General features: G+C 41.8%; 1 protein-coding gene across 4 annotated transcripts in view; it reads left to right on the top strand.

The window, feature by feature from the left end:
• Positions 1–21,235, top strand: part of LOC149352395 (RUN and FYVE domain-containing protein 2) — a 68,221-nt gene that overhangs the window by 4,750 nt on the left and 42,236 nt on the right. For all 4 annotated transcript variants that reach the window (XM_089581558.1, XM_089581559.1, XM_089581557.1 and 1 more), the window contains 7 exons: positions 2,588–2,758; positions 4,654–4,771; positions 6,494–6,598; positions 8,109–8,232; positions 11,811–11,875; positions 15,271–15,342; positions 20,867–21,038. In XM_089581558.1, the coding sequence (XP_089437684.1) occupies positions 2,588–2,758; positions 4,654–4,771; positions 6,494–6,598; positions 8,109–8,232; positions 11,811–11,875; positions 15,271–15,342; positions 20,867–21,038 (827 nt within the window). The remainder of the gene's footprint in view (positions 1–2,587; positions 2,759–4,653; positions 4,772–6,493; positions 6,599–8,108; positions 8,233–11,810; positions 11,876–15,270; positions 15,343–20,866; positions 21,039–21,235) is intronic.

Below are 21,235 nucleotides of genomic sequence, written 5' to 3'. Positions count from 1 at the left end.
CCAGAAACCTCTAGTACATATCCGTACTTAGTCACTGGCGGCTGTTGAAATAGGCTTCACATTCTCCGCGTCAGTTCATGAAATTAACAAACCGTAGGGAACGGCAAGTGTGCGCCTCAGCTCTGTGACATCAAAACATAAAAAGAAAGGCCGTCGCTAAGGCATTTACATTTTCCCACTGCCTTTAGCTGGTATCGTACTTCCAAACTACAGGAAAGCAAACACCAGGCGAGATTTGGTTCTCATCGCTGTCCATACTAACGTGACAGAAATACATGAACCCCAACAGGCTCTGTGCATTTTTGCCCTGTACATTGTCCGACTGTGATTTTTCATACTAACGAGGCGTAAATGCTTTGAAAAAGTTTGGTCTCCAGAAAAATTGTCCAGAATTCAAGTAGTCTATAGTAACGAGGGTCGTATTAATGGGACACGACTGTATAGTGAGAGCTGACATGCAGGCAGTAGCAGTCCAATATTCTTTCTGCTGTAACGCCACATTTTGTTCTCTTCATTGTATTCTATTCTTTTAGCTGCTCCTCTGAATATCTGATTGCAGTGGTTTTTCCAACTATTTCTGTGAGCTGATATGTGCTTGTGTGATTTCTAGGAAGTCAACAGAAGCGTGAATAGACTTCTTAGCTGTTTTTCTGTGTCTTGTCTGTCATGCGGATGTAGTGATTGGCATGGAAATGCATAACTGTATCTGTAGTGGTAAAGATGTAGAACAAGGTGATGTAGTATGAGGGCTGGGAGTGTTCTGAATATATCTGTTAAATGAATGTGTATATGCATAGGTGTGACTAAATTGTAAGAAATGTTAAACCTAAACTGCTGTAAAGATTCTGAAAGTGCGTTATATGGTGGCATTCATGAAATTAAATCCCTAGGTTTGTCATGCTTTTAATGGCTTGCAGATCTTCATTTTGCACTTATTCTGGACAACATTCCGGGAATTTTTGGTAATTTTTTCATGTTGAATGTAGTGCACCATGCTATCATACCAACGTGTCCAACTTTGTGTTCTGCTGTTGTATAATTCACAAGCTCTTGTGAGTCGTTTAAGCAATATAGACTGCTTCTATATTTTATGTACCATGTGGTGTGCTATGTATTTCATTATTTCTATGCAGTTATGAGAGGTGCAGAATTCTAACTGTTTTGGAACATTTACAATGAAAGATATGAAATTTCTATTTATGTTTTTGGTGAGGCTTATAGTTTTTGTAACGTAGCAGGTTGATCTTGACTAAAACACATTGACATTTGTGAAGCAAATGTGTTGGGAGAAAATGTATGCAGACTTCTCACACAATATCTTGTGTTTTTTAGTAGTTTCCAAGTGGTACTTCTTGAACGTGAAAGGAAGTTTTGTGGAGGGTGTTTCTCACCCTAAGGTAATGTTGAATATTGTGTTGAGCGAAGTGGTGAGCATAAAATGTTACTTTTGACAGTTTTTCATGGCCTCTGGGAGAACAAATACAGATGCCTGTGTAAATCATCGTTTTGTTTTTAAATCACTGTCATTTGTGAGCTTTCTATTGACCTTATGTGCCTTTTTCATTTGATTTTTAATATTTCATGATGCTGTATATGATCATTGCTTAAGGTTGTCATTGTTAGGTTTGTGGACAAGCGGATGTGCAAAAAAGGGGGCTTCAGCAAACTGGGCACAGTATGTGTGCAAGACTTTTGTTAGGCATTTATTAATGATACATAGAGACTAAACATACTTTTAAATAAGCTGCTTTGTCTTTTTATTTGTTTGTAATAAAGAACATAACTTTTGTTTGATATGCAGTCGATATTTAATATTTTGATAATGTGAAATTGGCAGTCAGAGGCTGTATATCAACTTGGAAACCCACAAATCATTTGACAATGTTAAAATTGCTTGAGAAGTTGAAGGAAATACCTTGAGAAGTGAAGGAAATATCTAAAGGTTGATTAGTTCGGGGAAAATCGGTCATACAAGCACCATATGGTCACTGTACTGTATGTAGTAGGACAGGCTGAGCAGTTGTGTTGTATTAAATAGTGGGGATGGATTTTTTTGTAATTTGCATTCTGTGCACAAGCTAGTATACAAGCTAGTAAATGGTACTCAGTGTGAGAAATGGAAGCACTTATTAGCAGAAAGTGGGGAATGGACATAAATTTCACATTCTAAGTGGTTTCTATATAGATACTATATAAGTGCAGATTCAGACAGCCTTCTTACTTTGTTAATTTTTTTCTTAAATGTGATAATCATATAATGGGGGAAAGTAGCGTTAGGTTGGGGGTGGCTGTGGGAGTTTCTAGTGCTTCAGTTCACAGTGATACAGTGTTCCTGTGTTTTACTTTTTACTTTTGACATTTTCAGTTCCTCTAGACAGTGGCTTTAACTGAAGTGGAGAGGGAAAGGCAGCTAGGGGGGGGGGGGGGGGGGGTTAAATGGTCGGTTTGGTAGACACTAGGAGTCTGCTATTCCATTTTCTATCTGATCATGTACAACACATGGAAGTTTGCTTGCAAAGAGTCTTTTGGTTGTTGTCGTTGTCTTGTGTGTGCTTTTCGATGTTGCTCATGTCTGCTTAAACTCCAGATCGAGATCCTGTGGCTATAGAGCGTTCCAACCTGCTCAACTTGACCAAACTTGTTGTGAAAGAGCTCATAGAATCATCTCTCAAGTTTGGGCGTATGCTCGACTCGGACCATCCTCCTTTGCAGCATTTCTTTATCCTGCTTGAGCATGTTCTGAGACACGGCTTAAAGCGTGAGTATGGCTTCCTCCTCTTCTTAAATATTGAAAGTGACCTAGTAGGCGAGCTTTTTAGTTGTTCAAAGAAATTGGCATTTTTGTGACATTATTGTAATGGGTGATTGCAGCTGACGCTCAACGAGAGCTCTACATCTTGCTGAGAGCTCTAATTATATTTCATTAGGTGGCTGATTTACTTGTAACATTTGACATCCGTTCCTGAGGCAGCATTAAAGACCTCTAGTTAAACCATTTTAGGCGTGTGTATAGTATCCTACTTTTTTTTTCCTCATACAATTTAAACACACTGAAACGGGTACAGACACAAAATTTTGAATGCAAATGAGCAGTATGATTTGTTTCACGAGTGTAAGGCGATACCTTCTAGCAAGTTTCAGTCACTGGCATTAAGCGGAGCATAATTTGATATTTTTTTTAATGTTGTTTGAAGAGCTGGTAAGGCATTTTCCACGCGCATTGAGTAACATCAAGTGTGCACTTGCCCCAATTGCTGTGATGTCGCCGAACCCACTGAACTGATTTTCATGATTGCTTAGCAAAAAAAAAAACGAACACTGAAAAACTTTCTGTGTGTACCCTGTAAATTCTTTTACTTGGTATATTTTGTCCATACCAAAGTGCAAGGTTTTTATTTGTGATATAAAATGGCATATAGTGCATAAGTGTCCTGTGGCCTCTTTTTTTTTTGTTCCTTAGTTCTGAGGTTAGATCGCCTTGACAAAAGTGTATTAATACAAAGTGAGAGATGTAAACCGGATTATACATTCATGCAGGTGCATGTTGCTTGATATTTGCACTTTTAACCTCTGCTTATTCAACATTCTAGATGTTTCGATGAAGAAATCTTCTGCCACTATGGAGAATTTTTGCAGTGTAAAAGTTGAGTTGGTGAACACCAAACATTCCACTACTCATGTTTGGATGTGCGTTTAGATGTGCGGGGTGCCTGCAAAAGAGAAATGTGCTGCACACTTCAAAGCTTTGTACTTAGTGCTGACTTTTGATAATTTTGAAAAGCAGGGAGCTCTGCTTGTGGTGCTTTGTCATCCCTCATTACCAAATGTCTCATTCCCCCTAGCAGATAAAATGCTCTCCAGTCAACAGGCCAAAACCTGGCATAAGCTTCAAACTAACACCTATCCAAATCCCCAGTTGTGTAGCTTCTATTCGGAAGGACCCTACTCAGACAAATGAAAGAATTGTGAATAGCAAAACTGCTCTAAATCATATGACCTGGAACTGCCCGCAGTCCCTACCCGCGAATCAGTTCATTACCGACTCTGATCATTGGGAGGCTCTAATCCTCAGCTCCGACCCGAGGACACAGATCAGGCTCCTCTAGCTGGCTGAATGCCGCCGCGGTGGCTCAGTGGTTATGGTGCTCGGCTGCTGACCCGAAAGACGCGGGTTCGATCCCGGCCGCGGCGGCTAGAATTTCTTTGGAGGAGGAATTCTAGAGGCCCGTGTACTGTGCGATGTCAGTGCACGTTAAAGAACCCCAGGTGGTCGAAATTTCCGGAGCCCTCCACTACGGCGTACCTCATAGCCTTAGTCGCTTTGGGACGTTAAACCCCATAAACTAAACTAAACTCTAGCTGGCTGAAGACGCTGCTGCTGCCCAAGGGATAGCGGTTGTTTAAGCGGGGGGGCGGCTTCGGGTCGCTCCTCTGTATTTGTTGTAATAAAGTTTCGCCACCACCACCACCATCTTGCTGAATGTTGTAATCCGTGTTAATTAGCTTGCAGAAGCACTGAAACTGGGCTGCTGTCCATCAGCTGAAATTTCTGCTTATTTTGAGGGTGGTGGTAACCTTTGTAATCTGGACTGGGAGGCAGGTTGTGCATGATGAGATTTGGACAGTAATGTTCTCTCGTGTTATTTCCTGCAGCCAAAAAAGGCATTTTGGGACCCAAGAAGGAACTGTGGAATGTTCTTGAAGCAGTTGAGAAGTTTGTGCCTGAAGCTGCTGACATCACGACCAGTGTGCGAGATCTGCCAACCGTCAAGTTAGTTGCTGGCATGCTTTATTTTTATTGCTGCTTGTGCATGTTGACACCACGCAGTCATCTCTGTTCTGTGGCTAGAAATTTTATATTGGTAAGGACTCACCACTGAAATCTATTACAACCACGTAATGCTATTGGGAGTATTGATGAAGAGATCAGCTTATTGATTCATTTTTCTAATCTGATAATAGCTCTTGCAAGCTACAAATTTAGTTTCACCAGAAATTTTGTTTAGGATACTGACTCATTTGAGTGTAGCTGGGTGCAGTGTTGTAGGCTTGCATTTAATGAAATATTGTCACATTTGTGGCTGCAATCGGCAGTAGTCTTTGTGGTGGCCGCCAACTCTAGCACGGTTATATACTGTGGGCAAAACTTTTTTCTCTAAGCGTTGTGCTGAATGAGCAGATAACTGTAAACATTGTCTGCTAATGATCAGTTGCTCTTTGTCATGGTGGCCATGGTTCTAAAAGGAGCATAAATGGCAATATTCATTCCACTTTCGCAGTTTCTGTGGCTGTGGTTTGCCACGGCATTTCAGAAAAGTGACTTGCGCACGGTGGAAAATTGTACCAGCTTTATATAACGCATTTTTATAAGAGCTGACTAAGCTAGAATTTTTATTGTTAATTACATTTTTCATAGAGCATAATATAATGTAGCATCTATACACTTAATATAACATCATCTAACCTTGTGTTTGGCGCATGATAGCCACAGTTGCTTATGTGCCATAAAACCCCATATAACTAAGTAACTAATTTTTCATAGAGCACTGGAATGTTAGAGATGCAAGCAGCAGTGCTTTCTTTACACATGGGAGAAATCTGGTGAAGCATATTGAGGGGGGGGTGGGGGAGCTTTGGCATCTGATCAGGGATGTGCTATAGACCGTTTACATAGCACAGTTCGCTCTATCCACGACAGTTGGCACCACTAGGACTGCTGCCATTCCTGGCCTTCGCAGCCGTCTTTAACAGCATTGGTGCGTAGGGCGAACCACTGCTGCGCAGCTTGTGTACGAATGTATAGGGACTCTTAAACCTGGCTGTGGTACGGATTTCATATATTGTTGAATTAATATAAAGAGCTAATGTCCTTGTGGTCTAGCAGCGGAAAAATAGACGCGCTTATTACATGGGGAGCTTCACGGCACAAGCCGCCGTTTTTCAAGGTGTTTTCTCGCGAGGTCATGCTGTTTTCTGGGAGAACAGAATGTTAATGTGTTGTTCTATGAAACAAATAAACATATCACAAACCCCACGTGCCAGTTTATTTCAGTGCCAGCAGTAGCTGCGGGAATGCCAGAACAAACCGGTATCTTCACAACAGTAATATATCGCACCACTGAAATGTTACTGCATTATTTTTGCTGTGTATTGAAAAGCCGAAAAGCATGGCAGTTTGAGACTGTTGGTAGGTCATGGTGAGGTGGGGAAGCGCAGCGACACAAAGACCGTCCACTTCTCTGCCTGTGTCCTTGTGTCTTTGCGCTTCCACACCTCATATTTATTAAGAAGCATATTCTGTGGCTATTAGTACGACCACATTCATAATTCATCGTGCGAAGGAGGAAAGTCTGTGTGTGTATGCCTGTAACCTTTCTCACTTTCGACACACACTGATCAAATCTATGTTTTTTCAGACCTTTTTTTTAGAGAGCATGTTCCCGGTTTTGCACTGCATTTTGGTGTTTATGCTTTATCGTTCCACTTCATGCAGGAGTCAGTTGGGCAGAGCCCGAGCATGGCTGAGGCTTGCGTTGATGCAGAAGAAGCTTGCTGACTATTTTCGCTTAGTTATTGACAAAAAGGATGAGCTCCTTAGGTAAGTGACCTGCTTAATTTCCTTGGATTTTCTCCTTTAGCTGACGCAATGTATGCATGTACAGACTTGATTCCTATCCTCCTCTTTTTGTGCTTGTCCAACTCTTGTGTTTCTTTTCATACCAATTCTAATGAAGTTAATAGCAAAGTGGTCAGGGTTCTAAATTGTATCCTTGTACAGCAAGGTAGGCTAAGGAGGTTGTGTCTTGTGGAAAATTTCATTAAAAAGTTTGTTTTGTTGATCACACATGAACCAGCTACACGAGTAGCAACTAAATAGTCTGCATAGGCGTAATGCCCTTTCAGGGTAAACTTGTCAGTGATGCAGCCAGTTCATTGTTTTGATGTGTTTGACGATGCTTCAGTCATTGCATGCGCTCATGTTATTGCCGTAAAATAATATATTTAATGTTTCATGGAATTTTCATCAGGATGAAATAAAGAATCTCCCAAAACATGGCCTGTCAGAAGCACCTCATTTGGATGTTTCTTAACACTGCCTACAGCTTTTTACTTGACACCTGGGTTATTGAATCGGTTGTCCAACAGTTTGTTTGCTCAGTTTTATTGATTATTTATGAGGCACAGTCAAATACTCGGGATTTGGACGTGTGGCTGTTAACAACAAAACCGGGGTTCTATTAGCGTAGAGTTTGTCGCTGTATTGATTTTTGTTTTTGGCTAAATTTAATTTGGAAAGCCTATTGGTGCAATAACAAATGGATAATAAATATTGCGAATATTAAAGGCCAACTCTGGCATTTTTTCTACCTACTCTGATTTTACTGAAACTTTCATAGTACGTTCTCTATAATTTTCTGGTCCTTTGTGCGAAATTTCGCAGCTGGGTGGTGTGTTGTTGCTGCGCAAACTAATTTTAAAATTTCCCTTTTCGTGGCCTCTTTTGGGGAGATTCTTAGCAATCTTGCTTGTATGATGTCACTGGACGCACGGCTGTTGATATGCGTTCTGCATTTGCTGAAGGACAAAATTTCGAGCTGGCTTTTGGCCATTTGAGGCAGACAACGACCCAAGTTCTCGCTTATAGTCGCCAGTTTGGCCAGTAAATGTGCACATAATAGGTTTTGTGAAAGCACCCGTGATGTCATAGGATAGTCTGTCGTGGTGTTGTGACATCTTCATTTCGTCAAAGTCCAGTTTTGGTTTCCTGGTTTTGGTTCTCTTTAAATATTTCTGCTTGGAATTATTAAAAACAGTTTTTGTACTGGAGCGAGGGGACTCTAAGGAATCTGAAGGGATTATCAACTCAAAATGTGCAAAAAAAATCCCCTGAAGTTGGCATTTAAGGTATAGAGCCTGTACTGCATCTCAGTAAGGTTGGCGACAGTATATCATATGTGGTCAGGGCTGTATGATTGCAAAATTGGTGCTCGTTGTCCTGTATGAGTGTTTAATGTTTTTTGTTGTAGTCAAATTAAGCAGTTGAGTGTTCCTTTTTTGCTACACTACTAATTTTGTGTGCTGAACTTCAAGAGTGAAATTTTTCTTAGGGACTTCTATGAGGATGATGCCTTGATCCTGTCTGAAGAAGCTGTTGTGATTGGGGGCCTTCTGGTTGGACTGAATGTGATTGACTGTAATCTCTGTGTTAAGGAAGAGGACCTTGACTCACAGGTGTGCATTTTCGTCATGCTTCTCACATGATGCTGTTGACTCGTTTGTGTGTTAGAAGCACATTTCATGCATAAAAGAAGCCAAGTTATTATCATTTTGGTTGATTGGAGAAGGAAATCAAGTAATAATATTTGATAGGAGATAATTTTAGTGGGAGTAGAAAGCACGACCACCGCATGCCATTAATGGGAGCAAAAGTCGCTTACCACTGCGTTTTGCATATGTTTCTTTATCAACTGAGTTACTATGGGAGCTAGAGAGCTATCTTGCCTTCTACTTTTGAAGGCATATCCATGTTAGCTGTAGCTTAACCTTGAGAAATTGTTCACCACTGGCACTCCCAACCATAGTGGACGAGGTATGACCTGTTACACCACAAGGGCCACATGGAACATGGTTAAAGGTGGAAAGCGGCAGCTGTGCAAGAGCCTTCTTATGTTACCTATGGCATCAAGGCTGCCTGAACTGGGACACTTGCTACGCTATGAGCAGATGAGAATAGGAGAGATGATAGGCTTGAAAGGATATTGTCACATAGCAACTTGTACACAACATGTTAGATATTACAGGCTTTAAGGGGGTGAGCCCCGGGTGAAAAAGGAAAGACAAGGGCAGAGCGATGGCCTGTGCTGATCTTTATCCCCTTCTAAAAGAAAAACTTGTCCCACACGAACGTTGTTATGAGGAGCCACCGAGTGGCTATGGTTGTGGATGAGGCAATATATAATGAAAGGCGCCAACAGTCTTTGAAACCAAGAAAAGCATAGGGGAATGTTACTTTTTATTGTTGACAAGAGCTATATTGACCACAGCAGCTAAATCTAAAGTCCATCGTAGAGAAGAGGGCTGGTGAAACAAGGAAAGGAAATGCAAATATATTGTTCTTCTAGGCCTTGCCATTCTTTGGTACATGTAGTTGCTTACTGCTATATATTGCAACCTACTCTTGTTACATTGTTGCAAGGTGCATACCTTTTCCTTTTGCAGTCAGCTAGGTACCCACCTAATGTTTTCAGAAGGCCAGCTACTGTGCAGTACTGGCATTCATGTCCTATGTTCTGTAGTTCTGTTTGCTTATTGTACCTACTGTAGACAAATATAGAGGAAAAATGTTTTTTTCTAGAGCACATTCTTAACAGCAGGCAAGAGTTGTGTGATATGTTCCAATCTGCAAGTGAGAATTGTTCTAATTAAGCTCAGTTGGTGTCCTTAGTGCATGTTTTGTAATTGTAGAGAACTATTGCTTACTCCAGAACGAATGCCTATTCTATGATGGCTATACCTTCATTCTGCTAAAAAGTATGTAGTATTATTGCAGCCAAAAGTGTAAGGAAGACTTCTGTATAAAAGATTTACAGGACGATTGGACATTTGATGGGACAGTTCAGTGAAAGCATTTGGATTTACCCTGGATGATTACTTTGATGCTTTTACTCTGATAAATGACTTTTATGCTAAGTCAAGTTTTCAGTTGTGCAACATAATTTTTTGAAGCGTGATGGTGAGTGGTGGTGGGGTGGGGAGGTGAGTCAATTGTGGTGGTAGGTCGGTGGGCAGCCCCCTAGGTAGAGGGTGGGATGAGGAGTTTGGAGGGCAGCTGGCTTTCCCACTGCATCTTTGAATTCGATTTTGGTATCACTTTTTCATTCCACTGCTGCATGAGCTTCTAATGGGTGGATGCCTTGTGGAGGGTGAAGGTAGGTGGGTTGGTGGTGGATGGTACTGCTGGAGGGTTGAGTTGGGTGGGTGGTGGATGTTGCCTCTGAAACGTGAAGGTGGGTGGAAGGGGGGTGGGGAGGTGGATCGAGGGTGGCAGTGGATGTGTAGGCAGCCCTCTATGGGGGTGCGGTGGGGAGATAGCTGATGCGTCTGGCGGGGGAGTCTTCACTCTCCGAGGCTACAGACAGGCAGATGCCACCTTTTTTGCATTATCACACTAGTACTGCTTTGACAGTAAAAACAATGCAGAATGATTATATATTTTACACATTTATCGCTGGGCACACTGAACCTTAGGCCACATAATCTGATGGTGATACTGTATATATAAGTAAATGTTTTGACCTGCTCTCCTTTTCTTCACCTCTAGTCCCTGTGTGCTTTGGAATACAACAACAGGTTACTAGTAGTGAGCTTGGTGTTGCCTTGGCATTCTAATCGCCTGTCTCTGGTTCTTATGTGCTTTGCACCATAGTAATAATGGTCTATTATTGTCTGGCTTAGTTTATCATTATTTTATATTTCTGTATTATTGGTAATATTATATTTTATATTACTGTTGTTTTATATTTCTAATATTTAAAACATCCCTTGTTATTCTGCAGCACAGAGTAGGACACGTCATTATTTTTGAGGTTGATCATGAATTCTGGATGTCTCTGAGGGAATTGAATGAACCACATTGCTGGCAGAAAACACTGCTGAATCATGTCGCTTTTTCTCTTTTTTTTGTTTTTTGTTTTAATGTGAAAGCATTTCTAGGCTATGTCGGCGGGGTATGTGTCACCAAAACGTGTCCGCAGCAGTTGTGACCTTCTCAGAAGAGGTAGTAGCATTAAACGAGTGGTTGTAATCAAAAGAGGATGATGTGAGGATGCTGCTCAAGAAAAAAATCATGTTGATAGGACGATTAGTTAATTAACTAGAGCCGAAAGTGTTGAAAAAACTGTGAAATTGTCTGGACATTGATAAATTGAGTGGGCGGGAAAACAGCTATGGACGACAGAATAGTGGAAAAATAGGCAAAAGAGTAAAAATAAAGGTTGAAATGAATTGAAATAAATTTGATGAGTGATAATTAATTGACCAAAGTTTCAATGACATAGATTAATTAATTATCAGCAAAAACCATTGGACGGTTGAATAGGCTGGACGGGGATATAGTAAATGGGCAGGAAAGCAACCACTGCGCCAAATTTTAAAAACCAAAATGGTTGATTGAGATAAAAGAAGGTATAATCGGAGTAAATAAATTGATCTTTAATTAAAGCATATGATAATTACACTAATTCAGTTGTTAAATTAGTTAACAAACAAAAAGAATATGATAAAGAGAGGCGATGAGTGCCGAGGAGTCAACGCTTTCGCATTCTCCCATTGCGGGTCGCTGCAGTGATCCCTAACTTTTTTTTTTTCTTCATCTGTACATGCTACCGAGGTACCGAGCTGAGCATAGGGATTGCCTTTGCAGAAAGGTTTTACTGGAATCTTTCTGTGCTACAGAGGAGCCTTGTTCAAATAACTGTTTTGAAGGTTCCAGTTATCAGGGTTTTTCCTTATTCAAATCCACTTGATAAGCTGAACATTGCTTTGTGTAATTGGTCAGTTAAAAATGTAATGTATTTTTAAATAGCAGAGAGGTTAAAAAATTTTTGAGATGTGTTATATTTTTATGGTTATTTTTCCTGTATAATTGTGGAGTGTCTTTTAATCTTGAAAATAATTTGCAGTGCCGTATATTGTCTTGTGTAACTAGGGATCTAGGAGTGAATACGCAGCTGCATGTGTAATCATCTTTGTCGATGACACCTGGCTTCCAAGATTCGCATTTGCAGCTACTTTCCTTTTGCCAATTCTAGCAAGGAGTCATTGACTTTGGCCTTTACCTTCGGGAAAATGCTCACACTGATTCATCTGCTGAAGGGTGAGTTGCTGTCTTGCCTGTGATTGTTTCTTTGTATTTCTGTAATAATGTCTCTAGCTCCTACTCAGACTTTCGTCCAATTTTGTATTGGAAAGTCAGATAGACCCTGCATCTGTCAGTAAAAGCTAAAGGTCTGGTGCCGTGCTGGTTAGTATGATTGTGATTGAGGCCCTTATTGTTTTTCATGTGAACAGTGCTAATACAGGCCTGCTTAGAGCATAGAAATAAGTTTTGTTATTACAGAGAATTCTGTTATGAAAAGATAAACAAACACATGTTTGTTGGTCATGTGATTTCTCAATATCAAGTCAAGGAGAGAAGTCTAATCAATTGAAGTTATATTAATGATATCATGTTTGAATGATAATTACTCTGTTAATAAAATTGCTCATGATTTTTAATAATATACACAGTAACGCAGTCAGCATGTGGTTTACACTGCCTTTGGCATGACCGGGATACTGGCCATCATTATTTCTTTACTCGGCAATCCTTATCAGGAATAGTGCCTTTAAAGGGGCCCTGTGACACACATAAAGCATGTAGATTTATGTTTAGTTTGTCTAGGGTGTGTGTCTTGGTTAGCCTCAACACCCAGCCTAAGTGCTGAAATTTTTATCTTTAATATTTTAATCTACATCAGAAATACATGTTATGAGCTGGTTATGTAGAAATCTAATGGAAATTGTTGTCAGAGGCTGTGACATGGGCAAATATGGGGGGAGCTGGTCGGACTTCCAGCATCGAATTTGTTCCTGCATGCTCTGCAAATGAGCCCACAAAACAACACCTCATGGGTAGCGTCTTGCAGAGGAAAATGATGGAGAAGCACTAGAACCATATAAAAAAATTGGCAGTGGTTTAGCTCTGGTTGAACCTGGAGGATTGCGAGAGCAACGAGGAGAGAGAGAGAGAGGCGATGGAGAGCGCTCGGCAGCGGCGGCGGCCCCGGCACGCTAGCTATGCACCGCTACTGCGCATGTGCAACTGGCGAACATGGTGGCGGCACCTCTGAGTCACCCGCGCAGCAACGGTGGCGGCGCGCCAGCTGTGCGCTGTGTGACGTCCCTGCTCGTCGTGCATGCGCAGTATGGCCTTTCCACAGCTCCGCGAAATGACTCAGCGACTTGCGTAGTGTTGCTTTCGCAACAAAAGGATACAAATCACTGGGCCACTTCAAACTTTTTTTTGAAACTGCTGTGTATTCTGAAAATACCGTGACAAACAGAAGAGAAAAAAAAAGAAAGAAAAGAAAAGGGTGTAGATAAGGGCCTCCAAGGGGAGACGCAAGGCTAAAAAAATATGTAAACCTCCTGATCCTACTTGCACCCAAAGTACTTCAGGAGCCATGCTATGTTCATGCCTGCCCCACTCACAGTGCCTGTTGGGTGTTAGTGCATACCGCGGTGCAACCTCTCAGCAGTGCCCGCATGACGCTGGAAGGGTGATCACGTGTGTCGCTGTCCTGCTTTGCAATGCTTCTCAGGCCATTTAGTTTTTGTCCATCTGAGGCATTAAATTGACTTTTTTGGCAACAAAGCATTCCTGCTGAGAGAGCGAGTTGTCACAAAATAACACCGCAAGTTTTATCCGCTGCTAAAACGGTGCAGTGGCCAACATTCCCCAGCTGTCATTTAGTGCATGCATTGCCGGTGACGGTCATTAGATCACTAAACCTTGGCTAAAAGAGAATTTCTATGTGGCAGATGCTGAGCTGTGCAGAACTCCAAGCCATATATGTACAGTACAAATCAAACTAGGGCCAGTCGGTTTCAGTTTGTGCCAGCGGAAGCAGTGCGTTCGATTGCTCTCTTCAACTAATTTAGAGTAGTCGAGTAGGGTAGTAGGGATGATACCAGTTCCTGGATGGCACAGAGCTATCTTTAAGTGCTTAAATTGTGGAGGCATGTTTCAGCCAGCTCTTTTGGCATGGGTTGCTACTTACTAAGCAGTTCAGTGACACATGAACGTAATCTTGCTCACTGAAATGATTGCTGCTCCCCCGACAGTTGCTTTTTGCCAATTCTTAGTGTAAGTAACCATGATTTTTTTTTCATCTTTTGAATCGAAATTGAAGCTGGCACAGAGCTCGGTCATTTACATTTGGCACCGAGGCACTGAGAAACCACCATGACAGACTCATAAATAATGTGTTGCTGTTACCACAACAACACATGACCGCAATGTGCAATGCAGGGGTTTTGCTAACATGGCAAAATAAACAGAAGAGTGCGACCTGTGTCTTTTAAAGCGCAGAAATCCTTTCCAGCACCCTCTGATCTGCAAGTAAAAGGAGTCTCATGATACCCCTTGTGGCACAAGGTCCACACTAGCACCATTCACTCCAGTGGTGGAGCTCACGCCCAGTACAGCTGACCATTGAAATGATGACACCATTACAAAATGCAGCTATACCATTTCACTGAAGGCTACTTTGGCAAGGCACCCATAGCATGCTGGCTTCCATTCCATGTGTACTAGACACAGTACTGATTGGTAGCAGCCAGTTTGGCACTAGGTGATGAAATGGGCTTGTGCAGCGTTATTTTTTCTGACCCTTTGGTCTTGTAGTGCCTTGCGTTTTATAAATGGATTAACTTTCTTTTACATGGGCTGATTTCTATAATTATTTGCTAGTGAGTGAGAGTTACCCTTTAGAGAACAGTAGTAGGCAGTGAAAAAACTTGCTAAACACCTTAGAGAGTCCAATGTTAAGGGCCCTGAACAGATTCGGACATTGTGAGGAAATGTGCAGAATGTCTGGAACACATGATTATGGGCAACTATTACTGCTTAATGCATCACAATGAGTCTGCACACGCAAACAATAATTTGTGTGCACTAAGTAGCGGTGTAATGATGGCATTGTGGCATCGACAGCATAAGTGTTCTGCATTGACTGTAAGAAACTGTGCGGGAGACTGCTGTGCTCACGGATGCAGAGTATACAAAGTCAGAGTAACCAATATTTGAGATTATGGTGTAGCAAACACATGCACATTTAAAGTAGCGCCAGTGTGGTGAATAGGTTTGACATGTGTTCACAGCTTTGAAAACATGCCGCAGCCTGAGTGCTCTCACACCTTTCAGAAAACGTGCAGAAGCCTCTTGCACTGGGACAAGGGTAATCATTCAGGAAGATGGGAACAGTGGGCAGGGAGCCGAGTGGATTTGCTTACGATTCCTGCAACTAGCTAGATTTAAAAGTTTGAAACTTTTTTACTGGGGACTGTCTTGAAATGTTAAAGAGGGAAATGCTTCTTGAGTAGCTTGTAGAACTTAGTGATGGCATAGTTTTTGGCTAAGTGTAGTTCAGGGACCTTTGAGAAGAGAAAAAAAAAGGCTACATTGCCGGCTTGAAGTGTATTGTTTCTCATCCAACTCCCTCTTTACAGTGTGGAACCAGCAAGTATGACAGCAGTATTGGACCAAAAAAATTACATTGAGGAGCTGAACCGTCACCTGAAGTAAGGATTTTTTTTTTGCCTTGGGTTCTCTTTCTGAAGATGCCAGGTACATTACTGGTTGAAGTTTTCAAAAGCACATTTAGGAAGGAATTGAACTTTCTTTCAATCACTGGATGCCAGGCATCAGTCTAGTTGGCAAGCTGTGTGAGCTTCTTAGTTAAGAGAATCATGTGAAGATGCCTAAAACTGCGTTTTATTGTTGTGATTGTAAAAATGGTGCTGGTGGTTTTGCATTCCTGCTTTTCACACCACAGTCTGAAGCAGTGTTCACATATATAGCATTAATTCAAGGAAGCATAAATTTGTTAACTCCCAATAGAAAGAAGCAGCTGATTTTTTTGTTTTGCTTTTTATGCAAAATTATAAATCCGTGGCTCACGGTTTGGGGTGCTTGGCTACTGAGTGGGAGAACCCAGCTTTAATCCCGGCTGTGGTGGCTGTGTTTCGATGAAGGCGAAACGCAAAAGTCACCTGTGTGCTGTGCAATATCAGTGCACGTTAAAGAACTCCAGATGGTCTAAACTAATCCAGAGCCCTCCACTACGTTGTTCCTGGTAACCCATGGGTCACTTTGGGGCGTTAAACTCCACAAGTCACAATTTTATACTGGTCTATTATATTTCTTATTCTATTATATTATATTAGGTATATTTCTAATGTCTTCATTCAGCCAAAGGCTGTGGACAGGTTTAACCAAACCCTGGTTTAACCAAAGCTTTCATTGCTAGGAATTCCCGCCAACCTAATCCACTGGATCGAAAATTTTCTTTCAGGACGCAAGCAGTTCACTTCCGCAAACGATAGCCACTCACCCTTCACCAGCGTAACATCAGGGGTCCCTCAAGGCGCTGGACTGTCACCGCTTCTATTCCTCATTTACATTAATGATCTCCCTTATAACATAAACTCTAATTTACGGCTTTTTGCAGATGATTGCGTCATATACAGAGTTATTGAGGCGGCCAATGATTCATCTTTACTTCAAACCGATCTTAACACACTCGCGTCATGGTGTAATACGTCCCTCCTGTCGTTAAACATTAGCAAGTGCAAATCTATGTCTTTCACGAGAAAACGCACTATGAATCCTCATCAGTACAGCATTGGTTCACTTCTTGTCGACCCCACATTATCATACAAATATCTTGGCCTCCACCTAACACCATCACTATCATGGGTAACCCACATTCAAAACATTTGCGCAGAAGCCTCACGCACACTCGGCTACTTACGACGTAACTTGAAGGACGCATCCCCTGAAATAAAGAAACTAGCATACATGACATTCATTCGCCCGAAATTAGAATATGCGTCATCCATTTGGCATCCATCGCAAGCTTATCTCGCCGCCGACCTCGAAGCCGTACAGAACCGCGCCATCCGCTTTATAACATCTTCCTATTCAAGAAAAACCAGCATCACTGCACTGAAACAGTCCGTCTCCATTCCATCGCTCGTGTCACGCCGCATCATATCTCGCCTCTGTCTTCTGCATCATTTCTATTATCATCCGCGCTCACGCCACGCAAAACTAGAACCCCCCCATAGGACGTCTAGCCGCTTGAACCACAATCATAGCATCGCTCGCATCAACTGTCGCACGTTAGCACTCAGTTCTTCTTTTTTCCCGCACGCAATAGCTCTATGGAATGCCCTGCCAAACACCATTGTATCATGCACTAATCGCAAATCATTCCGTGAAATACTAAAGGACCATTTTTCGTGAGTGCAATCTTTTCAATTATATGTTGTGCTTGAGACAGACAAGTGTCCTTGCTTTTTTTCATTCCTTAGCCTTTGTTTACTCATGTGTTAAATTTTTTTTTACTTGTTACATATTGTATAACCTTTTCGACGCCCCTTACCTGTTGTACATCTCTATTCCTTCTCAATGTTATTTTTTTTTTCTTTCTTTGTAGTGTTCTTGTCTTGTTCGTACAAATCTTGAGTTTGCTCCCCCCTTATGTAATGCCCTCGGGCCTTTAAGGGAAAAATAAATGAAATGAAATGAAATGAAAACCCTAATTTGTGTAGTGACATGTAAGTGGCACTGTTGCGAGTTGAGTACGTCATCATTCCTTTTTATTTTCCACAATATGCGTGAATAGCAACCAATCTGTAAAGTAATTCCATTTGATGTGTGCTAGAGAAGGTGCTTCTGTTGTAAAGCCTGCTTTGCCTTGGCAACTTTCACATAAAGCAATGTTTAGAAAGTCTAGAGCGAAACAAAACTGCGCGAAGAAGACGGGACAAAAGAAAGGCACGAATACACACACACAAAGCGCAGTTATGGGAAAGGCAATGAAAATACGGCATGACAAATGGTGGCTTGGGATCCGAGCATCCTTTATCTTTTTCATGTGAAGATTTTAGCCTTTGAAGCAGGCTTTCGCAGGTGCCAAGAAGTAGATGACGGGGATAGCCAGCGGAAAGAAGGCGCTCAACTTGACAGTGAAAACTGGATGACATGGTGTGGGTACAGGATTTCTGCAGGGCAGAGAGGCAGGCAGACATGATGATGCCACGTTTGACTAGCTTAGAATGAGCGCTTTTATAGGGTAGTAGACTCCTGCTTGACCTTGGGCTATACGACCAGCAAACGTGGGCATCAGTGAAGTGCAGATTTAAGTCTAAAAACTGTATGCGGTTGTCCCTTGTCAGTTCATGAGTAAAAAGTAAGCCTTGCCCCTCAGAGGAGAAGGCGTTAAGAATGTTAGTGACAGCACTGTCAAGGTCATAGTTAGAAGAATTGTCTAGAATCACTAGAAAGTCATCGACATAACGAAACACACGTGATACAGGGTGGTTTAAAAGCTCTTTTTCTAAGCGTCTGTCTAAAAAAGCCAAAAAAATGTCACACAGCACTGGAGCAACCGAAGACCCAATGCAAATTCCGGACTTTTGAACATAAAATCGTCCGTCGTAAAAAGTGGCTGTGGAACTCGGGTAAAACTGTAAAAGCTCTAAAAAATGCTCGGTACTGATGCCAGCCATATTGCGAAAAACTAATTCACCATGCTCTTGAATGCAATTCCTCACAGCAGTGTACAACCCTGCCTTTCGTGCCTTTCTTTTGTCCCGTCTTCTTCGCGCAGTTTTGTTTCGCTCTAACCATGAACCGACTAGCCCAACATCATGTCTTACTTAGAAAGTCTCTCACTTTTCTGGTATCTTTCATATGAAAGAAAAAAAATAAAAGAAGACTTGCAGTCTTAGTTTATTCAGGATACATTGTGTTTAGCTCGTAGGCATCATATATTTGATTTGCTTAGCGTGCAGTTTGAAGGCTTGGAATTTGCCCCCCATGCTTCTGTACTTCAGCACTTGACAGGCTTGGCTTTTATATGGGAAAATTGACAGCTGTCCTTGCATTATGCTTGCCCTACAAGGCAAGATATGCAGTAGAATCTCGGTGATACAAACAGTTGTTTCATCCAAAATTTTGAATTATGCAAACAAATCTGTATGCGGAAGCATGGGAAAGGCATTCATGCAGATCTGTCTATGGCAGATGGGATTTATTTATGACCGCCACTCATTGCTTGAGGCGCGTACCATGTGATTGACTGGTCACGACGTCGGTGACATATATGGGGTGCGTGCCACCCGTTGCTTGCTACGTCGGGGATGTATTCGCAGTGCTTAGTACTTGAGGCTACAGTAGCAACTCCCGTGTTCGTATCATCCGCACTGGCGCAGGATAGTATTCAGAACCCCTGAAATTCTGCACATTGTACAATTGCACTTCGGCCAGAGAATTTTGCAAATTAGTAAAATCCTGAAATTCATATCAGCCATGATTGTATTATTCAGACTCTACTGTATTACCACATGTCACTAAAACCTGCATTCTGGTACCATACATCAAGATGCAAAACATACATTTATAGTTATGATGGTGTAGTGCATCAGAATGGCTGTATTTTGTGCATGGCAGCTAAACAGAGTAGCCCAAACAGCATTGACTCATACCATTCTGCTGATGTCTCATGAAGGCTCACCTTTTTGCATTTGTAATTAAAAGGCAAAAGGAGAAAAGCCAGGTGCATAACTTTTTTTTTTTGGTCTGTGAGTTATGGTAACGTGTTACCTGAAGACTTAGACCCAGGGGAAGGCCTTTTGGTTAAAAGACCTTTGAGTGCAAAGGGTGTTCTTTACTGCTACTGTGTCAGATATGAACGTCGGATCGCATGAAGTTTCAAGCCTAATACAGTCTCTGACTAATTTTTGGACGCTCTAGGGGCCGTAAAAACGCCAGAAAAATCAAATTTCACCAAAAGAATCCCTTTACTTGAATTCCTAGTTGCTATTATATGACACAGGAAAGGATCAGTGATTTTGTGCACATTCTAAAGCTTCACATGATTCTAAATCTTGGCATGCATCGTGTACACTGACAAAAGGCAGCGATCTCTGTCGTGACCTCTGTGTTCGATCGCTGTACTGCTACATTGTGGATGAACACATGAGTTGCGACAAGGTCTCGACGTGAAAGTGAACCTGCCGCTACAAGATCTGTGCTGTGCCCGCTGTACGTATGGCCTGGAACAAGAAGGCAAAAGATGGCAATAAAGGCAAAAAAGAATCGTCAAACGGCCGAAGCAAGGTCTCTGTTGGTGTTGGCCTTCGTAATTAGGCCTGTCGACTAGAGCTGAAAATCAACATTAAAACCGGTGATAAGTGATTGTAAGCACTCGTGGTGTCTTGCGTACAATGAGAGGCCTTTTGCCTGTCATCTGAACACCAGTGTTGGTTGTGTTGCTGTAGAACAGATGGGGCTGCTGTGCGTTTTGTCGCAGATGCGAGCTCCTCACTTTGAAAAGTGGCTCCATTTTCGTCCGCTTTCCATCTCAGTGAAGCCGTACTCCTCCCACGCATTTCGCTGCTGTCTCTTTGTGCATTTGGGACAAAAAGACTCGGCATAGATGAGTTCTGCTGCTTCAGGTTTGTGCAGCAGGAGACGTCCAAGCACGGCAAGAACTCGCAAAACCATAACACGTGTGCAGTGTGCCAACCCTCTGAGAATATCAGCCCCGTCATTTAAATGGCTCCCTTTAAGCTCGAGTTCCACTTTATTCGATCAAGTTTTTGATTCCCTTTTAAGTCTAAATGAACGAGATTTCCCTGTTCTCATTACATGGCGGCTTGGCGATTGGCGGTGGTGTTGCGGCGAGGGCAACTGAGGTCCAAAAGAAATGAGCAATCAGTGGTGATGCATCTGAAATTTTACGTCACTCTTATACATCGACTCTATAGGGCATGTTGCAGTACTGTGAAAAAGTCCAATTAATCGAGCATATCCATAAACTGAGGGGTCTGAATTTTTTATCAGTCACTGTACTCATTTGTGGTCCCTTTGGGCTCCATTGCATTGGACCATCACAGTGCATATAATTTTTGCTGCATAATTAGTGAGTTATCTACTTCTTTGTAATTTTCTGCTGCACTTAGGTAGGTTGCCGAGGTTTTACTAAAATTTTGTGTTTTGTAATGGCTTGTTTTTTTTTTTTTTCTCTCTTGCTAGTGCTACTGTAACAAACTTGCAGCAGAAAGTAGAACAGCTGCAGACAACCAATGCCCTAATGAAGGAGGACCTGGCCATCAGCAAAAATCAGATACTCTCTCTGGAGGAGGAGAATCGTGTTCTCAGAGAGCACCAAGATTCCATTGTTGAAGACCATCAGCGCAAGCTTCAGGTATGCAGTGCTTTCTTTCTTTTTTTTTGCACTGTGCTTTTTTTGCACTTTTCTCTCCTCTTTGCAAGGAAGCATTCAAAACTGTTTTCATTTGTCCCAAACTTATGAAAAAAATTTTTCTGTACTATTTGTTGTTTCCATTATTGGTTGTGGTGCCTTATCACAAAATGTAAATATATACTGCCAGTTTTCCATGC

Source organism: Amblyomma mixtum, chromosome 3 (genome assembly GCF_055824585.1).
Source record: "Amblyomma mixtum isolate Tamu chromosome 3, ASM5582458v1, whole genome shotgun sequence".
Taxonomy (NCBI): Eukaryota; Metazoa; Arthropoda; class Arachnida; order Ixodida; family Ixodidae; genus Amblyomma; species Amblyomma mixtum.
This window is presented reverse-complemented; position numbering and strand designations above follow the sequence as displayed.